General features: G+C 47.1%; 1 protein-coding gene across 1 annotated transcript in view; it reads left to right on the top strand.

The window, feature by feature from the left end:
• Positions 1-11,388: 11,388 nt before the first annotated feature.
• LOC119386793 (prodigiosin synthesizing transferase PigC) overlaps positions 11,389-25,901 on the top strand; it is a 283,713-nt gene continuing 269,200 nt past the window's right edge. The window contains exons 1-2 of the mRNA XM_049413244.1: positions 11,389-11,490; positions 15,909-15,981. Coding sequence (XP_049269201.1) covers positions 11,400-11,490; positions 15,909-15,981 — 164 coding nt within the window. The 5' untranslated portion in view covers positions 11,389-11,399. The remainder of the gene's footprint in view (positions 11,491-15,908; positions 15,982-25,901) is intronic.

Consider the following 25,901-nt stretch of genomic DNA (forward strand, 5'->3'; position numbering starts at 1 on the left):
AAAAAACACTAAAAGAAATATTTGTAATAGATAATATAGTTAGCACACGGTACAAGAAAAGAAGCACATCTTAACTTTTTTCTTCAGATTGGTTTTAGCATTACTTTGTTCTAAAAGTTCACAGCCATAGCTGTTGTTGTGGATTAGATGAGGTATTTGATAAGATGAGGTTTGCTTTCCATAAGTTGTCCTTAATAAAGGTAATCGAAAACGGTCAAAGCGTAGATCACAGGGAGCGTCGCTTGGGTAGCAATGCTCCATGTAACTGCCAATGGTGTTTCCTATCTCTTTACCGATTTATAAGGTGAGTTTATGATTGTATAGTTGAGACAGTATCTGAAGCTTGCCGAAAAATGGAGGAGTGTGTTCCCTAGGTTGCAGATTTTCCAAAAGGCTGCAGATTGTCCATCTATCTATCTATCCGCCTACGTCTAGAGGCTCTAGAGGTCGTCTCCTTACATTGGCATATTGGCACCTGAGTGTAGGACGAACATGATTTGCAGGTTATGACAATTACGCGACTTCTCTGTCGCGTACGTCATAAAATTTTTCCTTCTGCCACGTGTGACGCATACCCGCATACCGTAGCCCGTGGAATTGCAGATATGCGGCACAGGTCATTCACAGCCTTTATCAACCCCAGCTTTGGAAATATTAATGGAAAAGCCTGGCAGAGCCCGTGTCACAGTAAATGCGGTGCCGTCTTCTTGGGTGTTGTCAACGAGTGAACAATCCCGATGGAAGCGAAGAATAAAAAATATTAAGGCAGCTTCCCACTGGGGGTGCCAATTGTTTGTCTTTATTTTCTTTTTGTCTTTTTTGTCTTTGTTTCCCTTTATTTTCCTCTTTCTTTCTACTTCTCTGTCTTTCTTGTTCTCAAGATATCTGTTATTTAAATGTCTGTTTTCTCTTTCTTTATTTCTGTTTGTTCCTCTCCTTGTGTATTTATTTGTTTTCTCGCCGTTTCTATCTTTCTTTTTCTTGACCTCCTTTCCCTCTATATATATTTCTTGTTTTCCTTTTTTATCTCTCTCTCTCTCTCTATTACTTTCGCTCGCTTACTTTCTCTTTTTATCTTTCTTCCCTTTTCCTCTCTCTTTTTCTATGCTATGCTTTACTATATCCCTTCCTCCTTTCCCTCCTCATCACCCTCACTTCACTTTCCCGCCACTTTATTCTCGCTATATCTTGTGTTACTTTTCTATATTGTTTCTTGCCTTGTCACCTTTTGTTCCCAGCGCTACCCGCCGTCATGGTCTACATTCGTCACATTGTATGCGACTGATCAATGACCTCGTATATGAGTTGATATTGATTCAGTACAGTAGGATATATTACAAGAGTCCGAAAAAATATACACCGCATTAGACGCACCAATTTTTGGGGCGAAGCTCCTTAAGGCGGCACCCGTTCGTCCCTCGTAGTCGTAGTCGTAGTAGTAGTGCGTAACAAGTCTTACGCTTTGACCTCCAAGGTGGTGCCGGTGGGAGATTTTTCCTGTGCGTTGTTGAACAATAAAAAATGCGCAGCGTGCGCGTTAACTAAAAGCCGAATTCTTCTGTCTCTTATTCCCCATTAGCAGCCATTGGCATGTTCCAGTAGGAAACGTTAGTAGAAGTAGAAGTGTAAGTGTTAGCTAAAAGCCGACTTCTTCTGTCTCTCATTCCCATTAGCAGCCATTGTTTACCTCCAAGGTAGTGCCTGGTGAGATTTCTCCTGTGCGTGATTAAACAATAAACATTTTGTTCAAAACGCCGTTGATTGATGAAATAAACTAACGAAAGACGCCAGATGTTTTGTAAAAGCATAACGAAAGAACGCCAGATGTTTCTAAAGCAAAGCGAAAAGACGCCAGCTGCTTAACGAAAGACGCCACATGTTTTCTAAAGCAATGGTTTTCTAAACAATGAAAATTCACAGCGTACATGCAAAATTAAAGTGAGCTGCAAGTCGTCATAACTCATCGAACCTTTAGTATAAACGCGCCCGATCTCACGTCGGTGATGATGTACTGGGCAGAATTCACGGAAGATTCACGGTTTACCGATGAACCTCCGCAGCTTCGCCCACTCATCATCATTCACTCCGTGGATATGCTGTGATTTTTTTTTTAGCGTTAGCTACACAGGCCTAGCCGAGCCAGTTTCGCGTGACTCCTCTAGAGTCGTGCTGCGCATGCGCGAGGATCAGTGATGTCACACAGCTGGCGTATCGGAGCCGGCACCTCCCGTGCACTCCGCCACTGCCGCGCGCGACTCGCTGTCGCCGATCTGCGCTTTCCAGGGGAGTGACGTCGTAACCGAGAATGACGAAAAATGGTATAGTGTCTGCTTCCCTACTTCACAAAAATTATGATCCTTTATTTATTGCGTAAGCATAATTATGAATACGCAAGGCGCATTTTTTCAGTCGTCGCCGCTGTGAGGTTCCGTATGACGCTCAAGGGCAATAACAAGGCTCACGCGTGGCGTGATCTATGTGCGACTGAAAGCGCGCGAGGACAGGCAGCGATCGCTGCTCAAGCGTAGAGATAACACACCGGTCGACTACCGTCGCAAGAAAGCCCCATGGGAGTGCCTGAGGCAGAGAGGAGGAGGAGGAGGAGGAAGGAAATGAAGGAAAGGCAGGGAGGTTAACCAGACGCGCGTCCGGTTTGCTACCCTACGCTGGGGGGAAGGGATGAAGGGATTAAAAGAAAGAAAGAAGAGGGAAGAAGAGCTGTGTGAATCTCGGAGAACCTGCCCGCTTTAAGCGGCCGGGCGCCAGCGCCCGCCCTTAATCTTGAAAGGGTTTAGCAGATGGCTCACGCATTTGTACGGGATCTGTTCTCAGCGCTCAGTTCACGTCGAAGAGATGGACAGCACGAAGGTGGCTCCGCTCGCCGCAGCGGCCGTGTTTCCTTACACCAGGGTTTTGTTGAGTTACGCCAGCGCGTACGCACAAGAAGGTAACTTCTAGCCTTAAATCTTATACCATTCCAGTTCGTTGGCGTCGCATTCATTGGTTTACTTTTGAGGCGAAACTGTGAATATTTGTTTACAGAAAGGTGAGATACTGGTAACAACAGCGACCGACATTCGATGGACTCCGTACTTTCCCTTGCCAGCAGGAGTCGTGACTGAAATTGGAGGCTTGCTGTCTCACGGTGACTGCCTAGCATGTGATCACCACACGTGCCAAGAGGTGATATCATCATTGAAATCAAGCATTTTCGGAAAGTTATCGAATTACAGAAAAAACCTACTGTAATACAGAATTTAAAATACTACGTGAAAAGCAGAAAATGGCATCGGTACAACAGAAATAGCACAAATAATTCATGACTATTGTTGTGTTTACTTGCACAATGAAGGCACTCGCATACAGGACGCACCCACAATAATAGTCAAAATTTGGATTTTTTTCTCTCGCGTAATTAATGCGCCTAAAATTTGAATCACCTGCAGTCCCGAGAACGACTGCGCTTAGCCCTAACAAGTTGCTCCATTTTCCTGATGTCATGTCATCAGGAGCAGCAGCCGCGCGACGTGTCGTCGTCATAGCGCTCCTTTTCTTTTGTTTTTCTTCTTATTGTGATAGCAACGACATGAACACTCCTGGCGCGTTTTTGCCACCAGTGCAGCCATCGGCTTCCCCGCCATGTTTTAGTCGAAAACATCGCCCCACGTGAGTGGTATCTTCTATATGGCAGTGAAAGCGTGCGAGCGATGCCGAGAAATCAGTGCTCAAGCATAGAGGAAACGCACCGGCCGTATTTAGTCACGCTCATGGAGATTGGCGCCGGAATGGAGGCTGCGCTGCCCTGCCATTACATCCGCGCTTTGTCCGACCGACGGTGGCCACCCGAGGTGGCACTGGTTGTATCCCGTATCTTTAGAAGCGAGCAGCGGATGGCTCATAGCCTCGTGCGTGTTGGGCTGCCATCGAGAATTCGTCATTAAGATTTTCGCAAGAAGTTCCTGTCGCAGAACTAATTCGACCACAGCACGATCACCTTTAGAGGTTCCAATTTGAACTAGACGAAATGTCAGCTCACGTTAAAAAATATAGGACGTGTAATTCGCAGACGATGCCCGTTAAGACCATGCCTACAAGTTAAAAAGTAAAGGTCACTTAGCAGTGACTGAGAAAAATTCACGTAATCCTATAATTTGCCTAAAAAACAGAAACGGTGCGTAACATGTCTGAGTCATTTTTTCTGTATTCATACACCAGCTTTGATGCGATGCTCCTCAGGCCAGATTTCGCGCTTTCCTCTCATTAACGTGTACCCCCTTCCCCTCCTCCAACTTTTCTGTATAGCCTACGACGAATGCTAAAGTTACGCAGAATGAGGCAAGATCTTGTAGGTGAAAAAGATCTATTAAAAGAAAATGCAATTGGTTGTTTGCGATATCCATTGCAACATTCTGAGATACGCATCACAGATAAAGCGAAATACTAAAGGTAAATGTGTCGTGCCTGTTTAGATAAGCGGTCAGCACTCAGAAGCGATGAAACTTAGATTATATTACATGCGTTTCAATAAACAAATTGCCACAGGAGGATGAACTTACGGGATATGTGTATACGGACAATACAGTGCTCACGAAGGGATCAATAAAAGCAGACAGACACAGCTGAATCTCGAGTGTGTCTGAGTGTTTTGAGTGCAGCTCTTAAGCGCCACATCCCGGGTTAACAGCATCGTCCTTCGTTGTACTTCGCCGTAACCGAGTGAACGAGCACAGCGAAAGATCTCTTTGCTCGCGCACCTCGGGAATCGCGACGCTATGCTTCTGCCCAGGCCGGCTTAGAGAAATGCTGGAAGATGCACCTCCCCAACAGGAAAGAAAATGGTTGAATTAGAAATAGGCATAAACCAGAAAATTTTTAGTAACGAAGACGCCGACAGGATTACTCTGAATAGGAATGAATGACGATTAAAAATTAAAAAAAAATAATCAAAAGAATAAGAAATAATGTAACTACAGTTGGCACTGCCGAAGCGAAAAAAATGAAACACAAGAAAATGAAGTAAACAATGATTAAATTGGAATGAAACGTAGACAAAACCTAATATAAGTATGAGTAAGCAATTACCTGTAACTGTTCGCACATACGCGCCTCTCTCTCTCATGATATAGAGTATAAATCATGTAATATGAAGTAATTCCCTTATTACGTGGCTCTCGTGACGCCATAAGCAGCGACTAAAAGAGCAACAACAGAGCATTCATGACATTTGAGCTAACATTGCATTTCGATGGAGGCGATAATGCCTGAGGCCCGTGTACTTAAATTTAGGGGCACGTTAAAAAAATGTTGCAGTGGCTTAGCTCAGCTATGCCAGGATAACGTAGCGTTAGCAAAGGTTCAGCTGATTGTTCTTAGCTTTCCTGATAGTCTAGGATTAGCTTGATTATCATGCTTACTGCTGCTCCAATGACACACACATGGTATACATATTAGGTGGAACATGTATATTTATTTTGCCAGGCAACTACTTTGGGATCCGAGGAGGTAGGCTTCTCCGCTCCTCTGTGCCGGTGAGCAGCATTTGCGCTCTCCTTCTCAATGGCGAAACCACACTTCCCATCGCTAACGCCAGTCAGAGGCGCTATCAAGCGGCTCCAGCGCAGTGTCAAACGGCGACTGCAGAGCGAAGGCGAATAGCTGCGCGGGCGCCGGCGCCAGTACGTCTACCTCGGCTACGAGCTCACTTCTCTGGGAAGCGCAGACCGACGGCAGCGAGTCGCGCGCGGCAGCGGCGGAGTGCGCGGGAGGTGCCGGCTCCGATGCGCCAGCTGTGTGACATCACTGATCCTCGCGCATGCGCAGCACGGCTCTTGAGGAGCCACGCGAAAGTGGCTCGGCAAGGCCAGTGTAGCTATCGCTACAAAAAAAAAAAAAAAGAACGCCACGCCTGCGCAGAAAGTGCAGCAAAGTCCCAGCGAAAGCTGGCAGAGCGGCATTTCTAGCGCCCGTTATCTACTCTCTTGGGGCTACTAATACAAGTACGCTAGCAAGGTACCCACTACGCCATAAATCATAATTTTTGTGATGTTGGGAAGCACGGACTACGCCATTATTCGTCATTCTGCGGAGAAGCGAGGTACCATCTGCACATCTGTAAGGCATTATGTGCTCTTGGTTTATGTGATGGCTGATGGCGCTGAAGAATTATGACTGAGCCCTTTGTTATGGGTTGGAAGCTTCAAACGATCCACTAGTTACGTAATTTGCATTGTCTGACGCCCGGTTGCTTTTTCACTATCCCACCACGCTATGTAACATAGGTTAACATGAGAAAGAGAGAGGGAAATAATTTTTTTGAAACCCCGAGGAAATGGTTCATGAGCTTATGGGCCTCCTTGCCCATCAATACAAATGCACTTGCGAGGAACCCACTAAGCAATAAAGGATCATAATTTTTGTGAAGTAGGGAAGCAGACACATACCATTTTTCGTCATTCTCGGTTACGACGTCACTCCCCTGGAAAGCGCAGATCGGCGACAGCGAGTCGCGCGCGGCAGTGGCGGAGTGCACGGGAGGTGCCGGCTCCGATACGCCAGCTGTGTGACATCACTGATCCTCGCGCATGCGCAGCACGACTCTAGAGGAGCCACGCGAAACTGGCTCGGCTAGGCCTGTGTAGCTAACGCTAAAAATTCTAGGTGGTCCTTTCCGAAACCCTCCACTGTGGCGTCTCTCATAAACATCTCGTAGTTTAAGGACCTTAAACCCCTACAATTATTATAAAAGATGGCGTTTGCGCGTACATGTAGGTCGCGTGTAATACGAACAGCACAGGTTCAATTTATTGAAAACAGATATAGAATGCGAAGGGGTACACAATCGGCAAGATAACGGCACCAAACTTCAGAATATTCACTTCAGATAATTAGGAGGCGACCGTACGACTTCTCGAGCCTTTGCTTAGCGTCTGCCATTTGATTACGCTAATGACTTGTGAAGATGCTTTATTAACCGCTATTGTGGGAACCTGGCGCACTGGGTGCCCAATGTGCAGAAATATTAGCCCCTGTAGTTTGCCTAGGGTTTGTCTGGACGCAATGACAAGATACCAAGGCGCGCAATCGCAGTAAAACAAGAATAATCTCCGATGTAGACTAGTTGGTTTCGTCTTCAGACGAAGCCTTCAATCCAACATGTCTCTTATGTGTTTACAGATATAGGTATAGATATTCATGATGATGATAGTTTTCTGATCGGCCGCACATTACCGCTAGCTCACATAGCTTCGCCGTTAAAAGGCGGACAATTTACAGTCCTTTGTAGATGACCTTAGACAACTACTTACTATAAACTCGCCATGGTTCGTAGCACGTGAGGTGTCTGGCACCTATGCTCGAGGGCGCTGTTTTGATTCCTAGCCACGGTGGCCACATTTCGATGGGGCGAGGTCTAAAGAGAACCCTTACGCGTAGATGTAGATGCATGTTCAGAGAAGACCAGGCAATTGAAATCAATCCAAAGTGTACCACTACGGCGTGCTTTATGGTCATGCTGTGGGTTTGGCGCGTAAAATCCCACCGGTGAATATTATTTTATGTTATAAATATTGACAGTTCCCCAAAACAGCGTTTCAAGGTGTAGTGAAATTATGTCTTTGAGGTTCAGACAATCATCGCAGTGTGAGGCCCACACAGGGGAGTGTAGCTTTGGTGATAGCCTTATTTAGGTCAAGTAACACGTACACAACTCTCGTCCGATATTGTTAGGATCGATATGCTCCAAATTCTAGGACATATATTTGCATAAAATGCTCAGACCCAACTATACGCGAATAGTCCTTCTTGGTAATAGGCATACCAACGTCTCTTCTAACTACATACTTGGAACGTCGGTCGCTTTTCCACAGCAAGTCACCTGCGGGGCCGATCGCGGAGGCCACGCCGCCGGTCGCATGTTGCCACCAGCCACCGTGGGAGAGCACCCACCACCGTACCGCTCAGACATGTCACATATAGTTACCAGGGGGGCTATTTTGTAAGCATTCTGTCACAGAACGGATGCGGGCACGGAACGAAACGTCCCGAAACGACTCGGAGGAGCCGCACGGGATTGGTCGAGGTTTTTCTGACAGTCAAGACGTGGCAATAGGCAGAGAACGGGCACAGAACGGCAGGAGGCCCCGTTCTGTCAATAGAATGGCTACACAACGGTCCCTGGACGACTTGAATAGGATAGAAGCGTATGCGCTGGCGCCGCAGAATCGAATTAGCCTGCTTTGTGTCTGGCTTACCCAAATGTCATGCTGATAGCCACCACCGAACGACTCGTCAATTTGCGACACAACCTAGCGTCCACTGAAGACATTAACACAAATAAATTGTTGAAGTCCCTCGCGCTCTTTAATTTCAAGGTTTGGAAAACAATGTTGCCATTTTCGATCTTCAGCTATAATTCTATATTTCTTCATGCGCTGAAAACATTTCAGAATTCCCTCAGCTCCCCTATTGGCTGTTTGCTCCCTCTCGTCCTCTCGTGGCGTTTTGTTCCGTGCCCGCCTTCGTTCTGTTATAGAACGCTTACAAAACAGCCCACCAGCTGCTCAAACATGGCTGCAAAATCTGTGTTTGTGTCCATGCGAACGCCGTGAAAGGCGCTGGCCACAGTACCCAATAGGAGGAGAGAATAGGCGAGAGGACAGCACGTTGGGGGCTCATATCCCAGGCCTTCAATTATAGGAGGCGTTCGATATACCAAGGTATATTTATACATAAACTGTCTGATAGATCTCGTCGACGGCATTGAAATGACTTGATTTTTTGAAGCAGTCAATTTTACCGGGGTTAACTGAGGCAAGACATTATGCACCGTCAGCAAATCGCAATTCAGATTATCAAAAATGCGAACTAAACTTTGAAGAAAGCTAAACTAGCCGGTCTTAATAGAGAAACGATTGCTATAGGCTACAGCACAGGGTCACAACATCGTATTTGAGTGGATACCGAGCCATGTTGGCGGGAATCTGCTATTTTTGAGGAATAGCCCATGAAAATATTAAAAAAAAATAATAGCCATCACTTCCATGGCGAAAGCATTTCCAGTAAAGCAAAGTGCGAGAAGTTTTTCATGAAAAAAAATATTTTGTTCAGCCTCAGTAGTGCTTTCACCCAGGTGACGAGCTTGTGTGTTCTGAATTCTCGGTATGTGCTGAAACTGCAAACACAGAACTGGAGGGGCTGAATGCAACGTTATGCTTATTATGTACTCGTCGTTGTCCCTACTTATATAGGGGTTTCCTCGTTAGTTTGCTATTTTTCTTTCGGGGTCTATTCAAAGCTTTGAATCTGTTTTATTTTGCTTTTTGCGAATGCTTAAAAACTTAACATTTTCTTCTTCCGGAGCTTCTTTACTCGCTGTAGCATGTAGAGGAAAATACTAAAGAGTAATCGAAATAGTGCGCATCAAATCACCTTTTTTTTCTATCTATACACTGATGAAAACCGGAGGCCGAGGCCACATATGGCTTTCAGTAGCACTGCGCTGAAGCACGAGAACTCGAGAGGTACATTGAGTTCGCTTTCAGATAATGGAACACGTGCACTTTTGCATTGGGCACCCCATATCACACAGGATAGAGGGTACGGAGGCTAAGTGCGGCGCTGACCTTTTATCAGCACTTGTGTCGATAAGCTGGGAGTTACTTCACCGAAGACCACCGCAGCCGCAGTAGTGCTTGGAGATATGTCTAACAAAAAGTCCAATAAACCAGAAAGCCTGCAGCTACCAGCGCACACCATGGCTCCAGGAGTGCGAGCTGAGCGTTCACTTCGTCCCTGCTGTGTTCGTGTGGCTACAAATATAAAAATAATAACTTGCCTTCCCGTTTGCTTAATGTTTACGGAGATCACGTGGCCAAAAAAATAACAGTTTTGCCGCAAGAGTGGCGCAATCAATGCGATATCAACAAATTCGAATGTTAAGGCTAAGTTAGGTTAGCCGCTCATTCCTTTGGGATGCGAGCTGGCGTAACCATAGAAAACGCTGGCGTAACGTAGTATCGCCGCTGCAGCGAGCAAAGCGTCTTTGGTGCTGTCTATTGCGTCAACGCAAAGTAAGCGTTGAGAGCGCAGCGCGTACTAAGGTACGACCCATCTGCTGGTTTCCGTCCAGACAACGCGCACGTGACTGCGCAATGTGACAAAAGATCACAGTGCCTGGTAGAGCGGCGCAGACCCACCCCACCTCCCTCCGGCATCTCTCTATGCGCCTTCGACCTACGAAGAAGGTAGGCGCGTTTCATCTCTGAGCCGCGACCGGCGAATGTCATTGCACTCGCACATTTCGCACACTACGCGCGGGCGATTTTTTCGATTCGTACTTTATATGGAACATGACGGTGAAGGCAAAAGCGCGCCTCGAGTGCCTATGTAATCGCTCTCGTTATATATAAAGAAAAACTCTCACTCCGCCTTTGCGAAAGCGTGATACCATGGCAATAAAGAAGAAGACAAAGAAGACAAGCCCCGCGGCGCAATAGACATCATCGGAAGCATCCGCGGAGTGGCGCTTGCTGCATACAAAGTATAAAAAAGCCCCCTCTGCGTGAGTCGGCTTACGAAGTCTTAGAGGACGAAACCAATGGAAAAGCTTGGGAAAGCATTAGTGCACATATATGATGATAATCAAAGCAAGTTCACCGAGTACTGAGTTAACTATTGAAATTGTCATTACTTACAATTTAATTAGTCTACGATGCACGCTGATATATAGTGCATGGTAAAGGCCACATCGAATTGCCTTCGCCTTCGAGTCATCTTAGATGAATGCATAATGGATCCTCTGAGATTATTCTCGACGAGATTGGTGCTGCAATATTTTGTATTCTATTGTGTTTTATCAACTTGCTCATAATTGCTATTCCAGTGCATGACATGCGGGATTCGGTTGGATGTGCGCCGTCGCCGCTGCTGCATGTTTTGAGCAAATGTTTGAGCTAAGAGCATTCTGATGCAGAAGCTTCACTCACTCACTCACTCACTCACTCACTCACTCACTCACTCACTCACTCACTCACTCACTCACTCACTCACTCACTCACTCACTCACTCACTCACTCACTCACTCACTCACTCACTCACTCACTCACTCACTCACTCACTCACTCACTCACTCACTCACTCACTCACTCACTCACTCACTCAATCAATAAATAAATAAATAAATTATTTAGTTAATCGATCTATGAATGATTAGCAGTCCGTGTGCGCTCACAAATTTTGCGCTTGAATATACTGGCAGCTCTAGCTCAGTGGTGATATCCTTTCTCAAGCACCAGCTTGAATGTACGCAACTTCACCAACGGCCCTTGGCCAATTGAGCCTATCTAGCCGATTGTGCGTATCGTAGCTTACGCGACAAAGTGGACCTCCGTCACTTGCAAGCTATGGCTGCAGCGGCTGCGGCGTTCACGGCCGCTCTCTGGGCACTAGCCTCAAATCTCTACAAGCGCGCATTAGGAATATGGATGGACCACGGTGGGTGCTGCACATTTCTGCTGCTTGGACCTATTTCCATCAGCGCTATTCGTTATGTTTTATTGAACAAGTAGTCCGGGCTAGTTAATACAGATCCATCTTCGTAGGAAGCGCAAAACTACTCACTGGGGCAGCAATGAAGAAAGACATTTAATAAGCGCTTGTGTAGTGTCTTTCTTCCTTCCTGTCCCTGTGTGAAGTTTTGCGCTTCCTACGAAGATGGATCTTTATGTCCCACGCATAGTTGCCCTTTGCCATCGTGCTCGGTCAGTTGCTTAGTGAGAATCATGATTGGTGTTCCGTATGCGTTCACTAAGCTTGACCTATGAGGTGTCGCAATTGAAATAAATGGGCATGGGTTGATCCAAACGAACACCATTTGTTTAGCGAGTATATTTCAACCACGCGATGGCACTTGTGGCCTAAAGTATTCCTGCTAACCTTTCTTGTCGCTACACATCTTCCTTGCCACAACTCTAATAGCTCAAAGCATTTCTACTCACAAACAATCAACTGCTGACTGTAACGTCACGATGCACTTTTTAAAACAGTGTCCATAATTTGCGATGCACTATTTTTCTGGGGTTTATACCAGTGCATATTGTATTAATCCTTGAACGGCCCTATTTTTCAAATTTTTCACAGGCACAAAACTCGATAAATTCACGCATGAACGCGCATTCACACGCTCAGTCTGACTAATGCAATTTAAACGTTCCCAGAACCGTAATGCCCACACGTAGCTTATCCCGAAAATGTTCACAGAATCCGTAGCGCTTGCAAATTGCATCCTACACGCGGCACAATAAATAAAATACTCATGTTCGCACCAGCACATAGTGCAAAACACGAAAATACGATGGAAATGTAAATATAAGTACCTGTTAGGAATAGCGATGTGAGCAATAATGTTTTGCAGATTTATTACGTTTGTGATATTTTGTGATTCCTCGAAGCATTGTGCTCACCTGCACAAAGCGACCTTTTGACTTATTTCGTTTGACAACAAATATTCTTGGAGAGAACTCTCAGTTAGATAAAACTTCCTGTTGGGCGAGTTGGTGTTCAATCACATTTTTTAGCACAAAATTGGAAAGTGAAGGAATCCTGAGATAGAGATGAAGAACACAGCGCACAGGATCAGCACTAAACTTCAACTGACTTTGTTTGAGAAAATACCACAGAATGTAGACCCCTAAGGCGCACGCGTGCAGCCGCTGCGTCGCTAATAGAGCATTAAAGACACTTCTGTCTATTTATTCCATAGCGAGTCTAGCTTTTTTTGAATTGATGCTTTACTAGAGATGCAGCTGCTGCACGCATGCGCTTAAGGAGTCTACCTTCTGTGGTATTTTTTATAATAAAGTGGTTGATGTTTAGCGCTCGCCCTGTGCGCTGTGTTCTTCATCTCTTTCACAGGATTCCTTTACATTCCACTTTTGTGATAAAAAATGCCGTATGTGAACATCCAATTGCTGCACTTCGCTGCTTCAATCATATTGTACATTTATTTCGCAATGACTCTTGTTTAATAATTGACCCGCAAGGCCCTGTAGATTTTACAACACATTTAGAGGGGGGAAAAAGGATTGAAGTGATGTCCCAATGGACAAACCGCGAACTACGTCACTGAGTGCAGTGAGGGATCCATGCTTACCGTAGCTCCAAATTTGATACAAAGTGGCCACATTTTCAGATTATCAGAAATAAATGGAAATTGAGGGCGCAATGGTGTACTTAGCGTAAATGCAAATTTTATTTGTAGTGCGCTTTGATATTTGATGGCTCAAACATGTTTTCATTTCCGTAGCAATTAGAAGTCTATGGACACTCGAGAGGAATGCGTGTGCCATGCGTCACTGCCGTCATAGGACTGTTAGCGTGTGCATGGCAAACGCGCTGACTACGCCTAGAGTGCCCAAAGGTGACTACAGTAGCGAATGACGTGCTGTGTACGTGGGCTTCTGCAATGTCGAAGCTAAGGAGGCTCACCGTTGCACTGCACTCTTTTGGCTTGCAGGACTGTATTAGTAGTGTTCTTTCGCGAGAGCTGATGATCTTTACAAGTTATTTTACTTCGGTCTTTGCCTTTAGAGTTGGTCTATATAAAAGTTAGCTGACCAGTTAGCCGATGGTTCTACGATAAGCGCATAAGCAAGCCCCCGCACTGTGTTTGCGTAAACACAAAATAAATCAAGAAAGCACACGTTAGCAATATTGCTTCACTTGAAGGGCGAGGTATAGATGTGTAGGACGCAGTTGGAAAGGCCTTAGGTATACAAATTGGCTTCGCGTTGCAGAATTAACGTCGCGTTATAGGACCTAAAATGTGTATATAAAGTATCACTCATGATTGACAGCATCTCCGCCTTGCAGAACCCTTGTTTGTAGGTTTTCCTTGCTCTATGCAACTGCAATAGATGACACTGACAACTTGACGCATGGTTATGTAAAGAAAAAAAAAACTTTAACCGCAACATCATAATACAGCTGGTTAACGCTTCAGTGAATCCTATGATGATGTGTAAATGAGTTGTTCATGTTGTAAACATACGAAAGAAACGAATACAGTACATTCGCTTTATTCGTCAGCATAGAGTGCCCTGCTAGGTGAAGACGCATTTCAACGCAGTTGTTTGATCGAAGCAAATGTTTTTAAGCAAAGCTACTCTAGCTACTTTGTGTCGCGCATGCAAGTTCAATCAGACATCAACAGACCTTGGCGGAATTGAAAGTAAGAGAAAAGATTAAAGTGAAATGCCATACGAAAATCTAATTTAGAATAGTCTCAGTGAGCTTACTGAACTTGTCTTAATGGGATCCCATTGGCATTCACATGTTTATGGTGTCATGAAGATTCTAATGCGCCCCTCCAAGGTAAGGAAGTTACCGGCACTCCTATTTGATGTGACTTTTGGCTAATTATCTCAGTTTCTTCTGTCGACAGTTGGGGACTTTTCAGAACTTTCTGAACCTCAATAATGAAAGAAAGAGCCAAAATGCTGGACTATAACTGGAAATAACCAATATTTGTGCTGCACCGCTAGTGCTATTACATTGTCCTAGGGCGAAATAATTATTATTAAGGATTGGCGCTGCTTCTTTCCTATTTAGGCAGAGTAACCGCATATCCTAACACATCCCTAAACAGCAATCAGCACAACTGATAAGAAATTACCCACAATAAACATTTAAGTTACAGGTGGAGCACCACTGTGGACAGCAACATCATTTACAGACGCAAGACATTAGGTTGGCTGCAAAAAATATATTCATCAGGATGAAATTAACGTCCAGGCAAGGGTCTGCGAAGTGTCTTCGTAAATAACTGGTTGTTTGGTCCTGTGTGAGCTATAGACAAGTTTACTCAATACTACAGATATTTGCAGCCTATATTCGCAACCAACTTGGTCAACACTTCACTTACTTCATGAGTATTCAAGTTTTTTCCACAATGTTATGACAGCGCTGAAACATCTGCTTCTCGCTCATGCGGTGTGCAGATCTCGTTCATGACGTGTTAAACTGTATTAATCTGTATTCGCAGAAAATGCTGCGGCTGCTTTGTACCTTAATATGTAGCGGCACTGATGATGCCATTTTACTCCCTCAAACAGGTGCTCATTCAAGGAAACGTTCTTTTCAGTGCGGAACACCTTAGGGCCCCGAGCTGTCGTCTCATGTCGTAGCTTGGGGTCACGCTCAAAGTACCAAGATAAGTCACAAGAGGGTGCTGCAAGTAAATTCAATATCAAAATTTGTCAAGTGATGGCACGACTGCATCACGAATGAAGGTTTCCTTTCCCGCCATGGACAGCGAGCAAGGTGTACGTTTGAAACGTTAGCGCGCGCTTGATCGGGAACGCCAGCATCACCGAAGGGCTAATTCGTCTGTTCGAGTCAGGGGAGCGCCAGAGCCGAGATTAAGACACAGATCTACTATACAGAGATGCGGAGGCGAAACGCTGGCGAATGCGAAGTAACCCTTAACTTCGGAAGACGTAGACGGAAGAACAGCGCAAAATAGACAGGTCAAACTGCACCTTCGGCTCATATAAACATAAGCCAAGCGTCAACAGAGGCAGCACTTTTCTCAGCTCTGCTCCATAGTTTTTACAGTTTTGACGGTGAAGAACAATCGCGAGCTTTTATAATATATTTGTTGCATGCGCAACGCTTTCTAACTGTCGCATTGGCTGTAGGCCACTGATTAGGTATGTCATTGAACTGCATATATGTATTTGATCTGTATTAGGTTTAGTATTACTTATTGTATAGGTCTACATTTCTTTATCTTTAACCTGTTCTACAATCAGAAGCCTACCACCTTCTTTTCAGTCCTAAATTTTTAAGATGACGGAACAGTTTGTTTGCGACTCTGACAGCGCACGCACTTCCATGCCAATTGTCTCACACAGGTCTGAGCTATCTGCTGCGCTACTTGTTGGCCCTGATGCACCTTACGTACCTGCTGCGCAGAAAAGGCCGACGGTTCGTCTACTTACAGCCTGAAAAGTACAGTGACCCCATCAATGGCGGGGCTGTTTGTACGCCGGTAGAGTGGTCGAAAGAAAGTCCGCAGGCAAAAGAGCACCTGAAAAAGGTAAGTGTGGTTTATCTATGGGTCAATCGGTAAACTACACTTCCTGAGTAAATGCCGAAGAGAGTACCCATGAATGAGAGAAAAAATCGTTATGGCCCACAATAGAGTATCAAGCTACGAAGGGTTTTGAACTCGTTACCTTGAACGAAAGCTGTGTAGGTAAGAACCACTTGCTGTCGGAGTACCTCGAAGCCGGACCGACGCCTTCATAACATGAGATTTCCACTCTACTATTTGAACTGCGCAGTTAGGAAATAGCAGAGCGATAAGGAATAATAATTAGGAGTCGTATTCTTCTTCTCCCACTACGAGCACAGAGACAGTCAAATAATACGAGGTATATGCACTGATAGCGGCGAACAGAGCATCGGCCGTCGATCAACTGACAAGCGGTCAAGCGCGTCGGCTTTTACACAGGCGCTATCGAACTTTCCAGCAATATCGCTGGTGGCGGCGTTATCTCTCGACAAAGCTGGAATATTCACGTGCGGCGCGCAATCTTAACAAAACGATCTACTACAATCGCGAAGCTTCTCGAACACTGCTTCGCGGCCAGCGTCGAGCGTTGATAACCGTCCTTGCTGGTCAAACCGGAATACAAGAAGTGGGCGTGGCATTGCTCCCTTTGAAAAAGCATCGTCCCGATGCTTGTGAAAGAACAAAGAAGAGAAAAAAAACAAGTGCATAAATAAATTACAATAACAAAGGAAAAAGTAGAGTCCCCAGGTTCGCTAAAGCGCAAAAAACGGCTTAAGGCGCACGACATGTACGACTTGAGGTCGTGCGCGGCGTCGCTGGGAGTTCGTAATGCCGTCCGGGATGACATCGTAGTCAAGAGCGCCGAGACGTCGAAGAACTTTGTATGGCCCGAAGTATCGCCGAAGGAGCTTTTCGCTAAGCCCACGTCGGCGTATCGGCATCCATACCCAAACACGGTCGCCGGGCTGGTATTCCACGAAGCGTCGTCGAAGATTGTAGCGATGGCTGTCGGTGTACTGCTGGGTCTTGATGCGCAGGCGGGCGAGCTGGCGAGCTTCTTCGGCACGTTGTAAGTAAGCGGCGACGTCGAGGGTTTCTTCGGTGATGTTCGGTAGCTTGGCATCGAGCGTCCTCGCCGGCCTCCTTCCCGTAGACCAACTTGTACGGCGTCTTCTGCGTTGCTTCTTGGACGGCCATGTTGTAAGCGAAGGTCACGTACAGAAGGACGGCGTCCCACGCCTTGTGCTCAGCGTCGACGCACATGTCCAGAATGTCCGCGATGGCCTTATTTAGACGTTAGGTGAGGCCATTGGTCTGCGGGTGGTAGGCGGTGGTGCGGCGGTGGCTCGTCTCGCTGTATTTGAAGATCTCCGGAATTAGGTCCGCAGTAAAGGTGGTACCTCTGTCTGTGATGAGGACCTCTGGGGCGCCATGACGCAAGACTATGTTCTCCACCAAGAACTTGGCTACCTCGGAGGCACTGCCTTTGGCCAAGGCCTTTGTCTCAGCGTAGCGGGTGAGGTAGCCAGTTGCTACGACGATCCACTTGTTGTCGAAAGTCGATGTCGGGAACGGCCCCAGTAGGTCTATCCCGATTTGCTGGAACGGCCAGTGAGATGGTTCGATTCGCTGCATATGTCCCGCTGGCCTAATCGGCGGTGTCTTCCGAAGCTGGCAGTGCCCGCAAGTCTTAACCTAGTGGGCAACGTTTGCAGCAAGGCGTGGCCAGTAGAAGAACTTTACTGAGACCCCGAGGAAATGGATCATGCGCTTATAGGCTTCCTTGGCAACCAATACAAGTGCACTTGGGAGGGACCCACTACGCTCTAAATCATTGTAATTTTTGAGAAGTTGGGAAGCAGGCACAGTGCCATTTTTCGTCATTCTACGGAAAGCCGTGGTACCTGCTAAATGCATGTAAGGCATTTGCGCACTTTGTTGACTGTGCCTGATGACGATGAAAAATTATGGCGGAGCCCTTTGTAATGGGTTGGAAGCATTCAACAACCTACTCGTTGCGCAATTCGCATTGTGTGACGCCTGGTTACAGATGAAGCTTAGAATAACAGAGAGCTGAGCTAGTTGGTACGTATTCATTCTAAAAAGAGACAGGGCGTGCAAACACGGACACAAGAAAGAGATCAGGACACCACAAACGCCGACTAACAACTAGAGTTGTTAGTCGGCGTTTGTGGTGTCCTGATCTCTTTCTTGTGTCCGTGTTTGCACGCCCTGTCTCTTTTTAGAATGAATACGTACCAACTAGCTCAGCTCTCTGTTATTCTAAGCTTCATTTCTAGTACTCTGAGCCCTTTTCCGTGTTCTCCTACTTATCTGAACAATCCTGCCTCCTTGGCTTCTTTAATTGCTATTTGCTTGGTCCGTGCTAGAACTTTTTCATGGTTTTCTAAGAATAGAGTTTGCCCAGTTGACGTTCAGCTTTTGTGCGGCTTTCTGCAACCATCTACCGGACATGCCAGGAGGATATGTGCCATATTGACCGCGGAATCATGGCGTCAAGTGAGATTTTACCAGGAATGCCTCAAGGTCCGTTGCTCGACTTCACGTGACGACCGCCGCCAGAAGCAGATATACGCCGACTGGATGAGGGTAGCTAACCAGCATGCGGAATTCATATGGAGGGTAAAACTTCGAGAACTTCAACCATGTAAGAGGAAGATTATTTCTTCTGTTTCACCGCAAAATAACTTGCTAGTCCTTGGAGGAGCTGCCTTAGATGATAGTCACTGCAAAACCCTAGCCTTAGGTCCTAAATACTGTTTTAAGCCGAACCTGAAACCAATAGACGTTTTAAGTTTGCCGCGTACAATCACTAGACTTGTTTCTGAAGAAGAGCGTTCCCACTGCATTTCAGACTGCGTTGCTAGCATCAAGGGTTCTAATATGCATCTCAAGTGTTCTGATCCTATCCGGCCTTTGGTTAATTACTGTGTCGAGAAGAAACTCAGGCCAGTAATTTCAGATAAGGAAGGGTATTTTGTAATTATGCCGGACAGTTTGTTCTCAGAAAAAGCATTAACAGCCATAGAAAAGGATTTTAGGACGGTAAAACTTAAGCCATCGGTAGTTAGGCAACGGTAGTTAGGAAATGGCTTGTAATGTCAAGAAGGCTAAATCACTTACTTTAGAATTGTTTTTTTCAGCCAAAACACATAAGAACGAGATTCCGTTTCGAGCAATCGTTTCAGAGCAAGGCACCTGGCAAGTCGCTGTATCTAGTTATTTGCAGAACTGCTTAACCTCTTTAAGTTTTTCAGACCCTTTTCGTATGCGTAATTCTCAAGCGCTAGTTCAGTTCCTCTCAGAGGAGAACCCCGGCTGTTGTAAAGCTTTTAGTATGGATATTGAAGACCTATATTATTCTTTGCCGCATAAGGACTTGTTAAAATGTGTTAATGAATGTATTAACGAACAAGGCGACCAGACGGTTTTCACCGATAAATGTGGTGTTTCTACCGGGGCATTTCTAGAAATCCTTTCCATGTATTTAAAGTCGACGCTGGTAGGTTGGAAGGAAGGCGTTTATGTGCAGAAATCAGGGATATGTATTGGTTCTAAGGTTGCTCCGGTTCTTAGTGATTTATACCTTAGCAAGATTGACAATCTTTTGGAAGGCGCCTTAGGTAATTCGGTTATTAAGGTTTTTCGTTATGTGGACGACTACTTGATTTTTTGTAGTGATGAGGACTTTGAAAAGGTGGTAACTTCCGTGAGCGAAAAATTTGAATTAAATGGAGGAGGGCTGAGCTTTACTAAAGAGGTGCCTCAGAATAATGGAATACAATTTCTAGACATTTCCTTAACGTTCCAAAAGAACCACGTGTGCTGGCAGTATTCTCCTAGATCTTCCAAACCGCTGTTAAATTTTTCGTCGAAGCACTCGAAGGTTGTAAAAAACGGCATCGCCATGTCTTGCCTTAAGTCAGCCCTCACCAAGTCGTGTGAGCACAAAATGAGTGATAGCTTTAGCGCACAGGTTACGCGTCTTTTAGATGTAGGGTATCCTCGTGATGCAGTGGCCACGGTCGCTGAGCGTTTAAAGAAATCTATTGTGTTAAGTCCGAGCATGGTTGCAGAAAGCGATAGGAAGAAACGTGTCGTAGGTATTCCGTACATTCATTGCATATCTCACAGGCTAAAGAAAGTAGGAAGTAGATACGGCGTTAATGTTGTTTTCACGGCTGCCAATAAGCTAGGTAAGATTTGTGCCGCTGTGCAGAGGAAGAATGAGCGAGTAAAAGACAAGAAGCGGACCAATAATTGTTTTGTAAAACACTCCAACAAATTCACTGATTGCCGTACGAGTGTGGTGTATAAGGTCCCTTTCAGCTGCGGCCGCTTCTACGTAGGACAGACGGGCCGATGCATTAACCAGAGATTGTTGGAACATAAGAGATCGCTAACAGGAGGCTCACCATCTAATCTATCTTTACATTGTCGAGATTGTAAGTGCACGCCAAAATTCGATGAATGCGCAGTGTTGTACCGGCATAGAAATGAAGAAACGCGTCTGATGATTGAAGCATGGCATATCGAGAATAGTGGTAGCGCATGCGTGAGCCAACCGTCGATTAGCTTGCATAAAGATGAAATCAAATGCCTTAACAGTTATCTCCCACGTAGACCGCCACGCGTGCCGGATTGATAGGTTCGCCGGTTGCATGGGCATGCGCAGATAAGTTTTCGTGCCTTCTTTCTTTTCAGCCGTTGTGCGTCTCTTCAGTTGTTAGTCGGCGTTTGTGGTGTCCTGATCTCTTTCTTGTGTCCGTGTTTGCACGCCCTGTCTCTGTTTAGAATGCCTGGTTACAGAATTCGCGTTGTGCGACGCTTGGTGCTTATTTTACTCTTCTACCACGCTAAACTGCAAATGCTAATATGTGTCCTTCCCGACATGAAGCCTGCATAGGACCTTTTTGCAAAGCAGTTTCAAGCAGCCAAAAAAAGAAAAACCGGCATGGCTCAGAGGTTGAATACTGGGCTCCCACCCAGAGGGCCCAGGTTCGAACCTCGTTCCATCATGGAATTTTTTTCTTATGTCGTTTTTTTTTCTTATTTCGAGCGATACTGGTTACGGACACCGGCGGCGACGGCGACGGCGACGGCGACGGACAACTACGGCACCAAAAACGGCCGCTGAAGTGATCTCATAACAGCTTTCGCTGTAAAACGACGGCAGTCCTTGCTTGAATACCTTCGAAGTACTCCATAAAGCCCCTCAGTTCCGCGTCGGCTTGTTGCCTTTCGTCGAAGTCGTCGGCACTTATACTTTCGAGGAAGCAGTCATCGTCGTCGCCTTGTGGCGGTGCGTAGACGGGGACACGAGATAGGCAGTCGGCGTCAGAGTGTTTTCGTCCGGACTTGTACACGACGGTAATGTCGAATTATTGAAGCCTCAGACTCCATCGTGCGAGACGACCTGAAGGGTCCTTCAAGTTAGCTAGCCAACATACGGCGTGATGGTCTCTGACAACTTTGAAGGGCCTGCAATAGAGGTAGCGGCGAAACTTTGACGTAGCCCAGAGGATGGCGAGGCATTCCTTTTCTGTTGTGGAATAGTTGGCTTCTGCCTTGGATAGTGACCGGCTAGCATAACTGATAACCCTTTAAAGCCTATCAGTCTTTTGCACAAGGACGGCACCGAGCCCTACGCTACTTGTGTCGGTGTGTATTTCCTTATCGGCGCAATCGTCGAAATGCGCAAGTATGGGTGGCGTCTGCAGGCGTCGTTTAAGTTCTTGAAAGGCTTACACTTGCGGTGTTTCCTACCTGAATTGCACGTTAGTCTTCGTGAGAAGCGTCAGTGGTTCGGCGATCCGTGAAAAGTTTTTGGCGAAGCGTCTGTAATAGGCGCATAAGCCGAGGAATTGGCGCACGGCCTTCTTGTCGGTGGGTGGCGCGAAGTCTGCGATGGCAGCTGTTTTCCGCGGGTCTGGGCGCACTCCAGGCAGGCAGGCAGGCAGGCAGGCAGGCAGGCAGGCAGGCAGGCAGGCAGGCAGGCAGGCAGGCAGGCAGGCAGGCAGGCAGGCAGGCAGGTATATAACTTTATTATTATCCGGAGACGGCGCTCGACCCTCTTTAGGGGGTGACACCGGTGGGCCACTCCCACGACGGGACGGGAAGGTTAAACTCCACGGCCATGTCGCGGGCCCTCTGGATGGCCCTAAGCTGGTATCCTTTGTCTTGGTTAGTGAGCAGATAGTTCCAGTCCGCCTCCGTAGAGAGAGACTCGCTGCTCTCGCGCAACGCAGGGCATTCCCGCAGCATGTGTTGTAAGGTGCATTTGGGGCCACAGCGCGAGCACCCCTGCTCTATGCCATCCATGTACTTGGAATGTTTTAAAGGCGATGCATACGCCTCCGTCTGTAACAGACGTAGAGTGATAGAGTGAGCCTTGTTTAAGTGTGGGTGCGGGAGTGGGTACCTCCACCGCTCCAACTGGTAATGTTTGCAGATTTCGTTAAATGTTAACAAAAAACGGATTTCTGAAGTACCAAGTAACGTCCTCAGCCTCTGATTGGTTCTCCCCGACGAGGGATGTGAGACCCCGCGCCCGGGAGTGAGCCAATTAGTTGGCATTGACGATGGTTCCGTGAACGTGTCGGCCGACGTGTGCCGGGAACCAGACGACGTGCTTTTTGTGTGACCAATTGGCAGCAGAGAGAACGCGCGCTGCTTCCCGACAAACCAGGCCCGTCATTAAGGCCCGTGCGGCTACGCGCGAATCTGTGTAAATGGCGGTGCGGTCGGTGGCAGCGAGAGCTAGTGCTACAGCGACCTGCTCGGCGCGATCAGCGTTTCACTTAATAAAGTCATAGACGACAAGTGTTCACCTTTGAGTGTTGTTACTACCGAGACAAAGTAGTCCGTATAGCCATATTGCGCTGCGTCTACGAAGGCCACGTTACCCTCCATAGCGGCTGCGGTACTCCAGACTTGCGGATCACATAACACAGAAACAAGAGCTCGTCGTACGCGAATCGGCACTTTTCTGGCTTCAGGGTCAGTCCAGAGGTCTTGATTGCTTGAAGTACTGCCTCAAGCCGCCGGAGATCTTCGTGGAAGGTCGAGGAAAACACGACGACGTCGTCCAAATACACAAGGCACGTCTGCCACTTCAATCCGGCCGGTACGGTGTCCATGACGCGCTGGAACGTCGCAGGTGCCGAGCAAAGACCTAAAGGCATGACCTTGAACTCAAAGAGGCCGTCGGGTGTTATAAAGGCGGTCTTTTCTAGGTCCCTTTCGTCTACTTCGATCCGCCAATAGCCGCTCTTGAGGTCCGTCGACAAAAAGTACGTCACGTTGTGAAGTCGATCCAGGGTGCCGTCTATCCGTGGGAGGGGGTACACGTCCTTCTTCGTGATTTTGTTCTGGCGCCGGTAGTCAACGCAGAAGCTCAGTGTCCCGTCCTTCTTCTTCACTAACACCACGGGTGACGCTCAAGGACTCTTGGACGGCTGGATGATGTTGTCGCATAGCATCTCGTCGACTTGTTTCTTTATCGCGTCGCGCTCTCGAGTCGAAACTCTGAGGGGCTCTGAAGGGGTGGTCAGAATTTCCTTTTGATATAATGCGGTGTTTAGCAAGAGGCGTTTGTTGGACCAGCGATGACGACGAGAAACAGTCCTTGTATTGCAGGAGCAGGGTTTTGAGCTGGTCTGGTCTGACCTTCGGAAGTCTCGGGTTGACGTCGAAATCTGTTTCGGCACCTCGATTCGTCGAAGCAGGTTCCGCAGCATTGAAAAGGGCGACAGCACTGCTGGCGGCCACACATTCGTCGATGTAGGCGACCGTCGTACCAAAACTGAGGTGCCTATATTCGTGGCTGAAGTTTGTGAGCACTACTTTTGCTTTACCGTCACGCAGCTCGGCTATACCTCGTGCGACGCAAATTTGACGGTTCAGGAGTAGGTGCTGATCGCCCTCGATGACGCCTTCAAGGTACGCAGGTTTTTCGGTGCCGACGGAAATAATGACGCTGGAGCGCGGCGGAAGGGTCACCTGCTCTTCTATCACATTCAATGCATGGTTCCCTGGCTACGCGTGTGGCGGGAGCACTTTGTCTGAGGTTAGTGTTATCGACTCAGACCTCAGGTCGATGACGGCGCCATGGTCACTTAGGAAGTCCGTTCCAAGTATCACATCCCTGGAGCGGTTTTGTAGGACTACAAAGCTCGCAGGATAAGTCCGGTTATTGATGGTGACTCTCGCCGCGCAGACACCGATCGGCGTTATCAGATGGCATCCCGCGGTCCGGATCTCGGGGCCTTCCCAGTAGTCCTAACTTTCTTCAACTTTGCTGCGATGGGCCCACTGATGACGGAATAGTTGGCTCCAGTATCGACGAGAGCGGTGATGTTGTGGCCGTCGATCAGAGCGTCGAGGTCGCTAGTCCGCCGTCTTGCGTTTCGGTTACGTCGCGGCGTCGGGTCACTGCTACGTCAGTTTGCACCGCTGCTTGCGCGTTGCGTCGTCAGGTCTGCTTCCGGTCGCAAAGTTTCGTCTTCAGGAAGTCGTTCGGCGTGCGTCGGGGGCTCGAAACCTCGTCGCGGCGTCGTCGTCGACGGCGGGGGATCTTCAGCATTTCGTCATTCAGCAACCGCACCCCCGTCGGCTGCTGTCCTTAGTTTTCCGGATACGCGCTAGGCTACCGGCCCCGGTTTGGGCCAGTGTACTGCCGGTGGTGCGGTGACATGTAGCGGCTGGGCGACGGCGAGCAGGAAGGTGGTCGTTCTTCTCTGGCCACCGAAGTTCTTGAGAATGTGACAACTATCTAGCGCGTGAAGTCGATAGAACATTCCAAAGCTCTGTCTCAGTACTTGTTTGTAATTTTGTAGAGGTCAGTGGCTCAGTTGTATTTATTGTGAACTTAACAAGGAACGTTGAATCTGCCCTGACTATTGCTTTAGTCAGAAATTCGATTAAATAAGCAGTAGATAGGTATGTTTACGTAAGACATTTCACAGTCATAACTTTGTCGTAATGTAATGATATGTCTGCGCGATGACAGAAGAATTTTTCCAGCTTTAAGCGCATCCGCAGACTCGTGTTTTCTCATAACATACTCCTTCTTTCCCTTTCACATGAAACAGTCTTTTTTGTGTGGGCTTCTGCAGTATACTGCTCTAATGATGCTTAATGTGACGAAGCCTGAAGTACTGAAGTTCACCCATTTGCGTGCAGGGCCATGATGAGATCCTATTCTGGGGCGCCAACACAGAAGGTGACCGCCTCATCTTGAGTGTCACTCGCTTCCAAGGTCATGTGGCCGAGCTCTGGCTTGCCTTGTACACTCGCGATGGAAAACAGTACAAGTTGCCAGTGGAGGTCACCCTTGATCGCAGTTCGGGAAGCTGCTTCTCGGACGCTGGTCTCAGGCTCCAGTGCTTGGCTCCAAACCGCCGGTGGCGAGTTGCGTTTAATGGGCTGCTCAGGTTTGTTTCTGTAGTAAATATGCTTTCTTTACACGCCTCCCAGCGATTTGGCCACACATTGACACACACACACATACACGCACACGCACAAACACACCCACACAAAAACACACACACACGCGCGCGCGCGCCACACCGGCAGAACTACTAGTGGCCCCTTGGTACCATTTTGAACATTTTTGCGGCTCCACTCTCTTGCACGTCAACTAAAACAAGAACGGCACCATTTATTCAATGGGATGTCTGCGTCGCGGCATGAACAGCAGTACCAATTGACCGAACTTCATCACTTGTCGCCAAGGCTGTTTGAGTATTGCATACGCATACAAAAGACGCGATCTGTCGAGGAATGCGTTGCCACGCGACAAGAAAAC

The sequence above is a fragment of the Rhipicephalus sanguineus genome, chromosome 3, assembly GCF_013339695.2.
Source record: "Rhipicephalus sanguineus isolate Rsan-2018 chromosome 3, BIME_Rsan_1.4, whole genome shotgun sequence".
NCBI classification, from domain to species: Eukaryota; Metazoa; Arthropoda; class Arachnida; order Ixodida; family Ixodidae; genus Rhipicephalus; species Rhipicephalus sanguineus.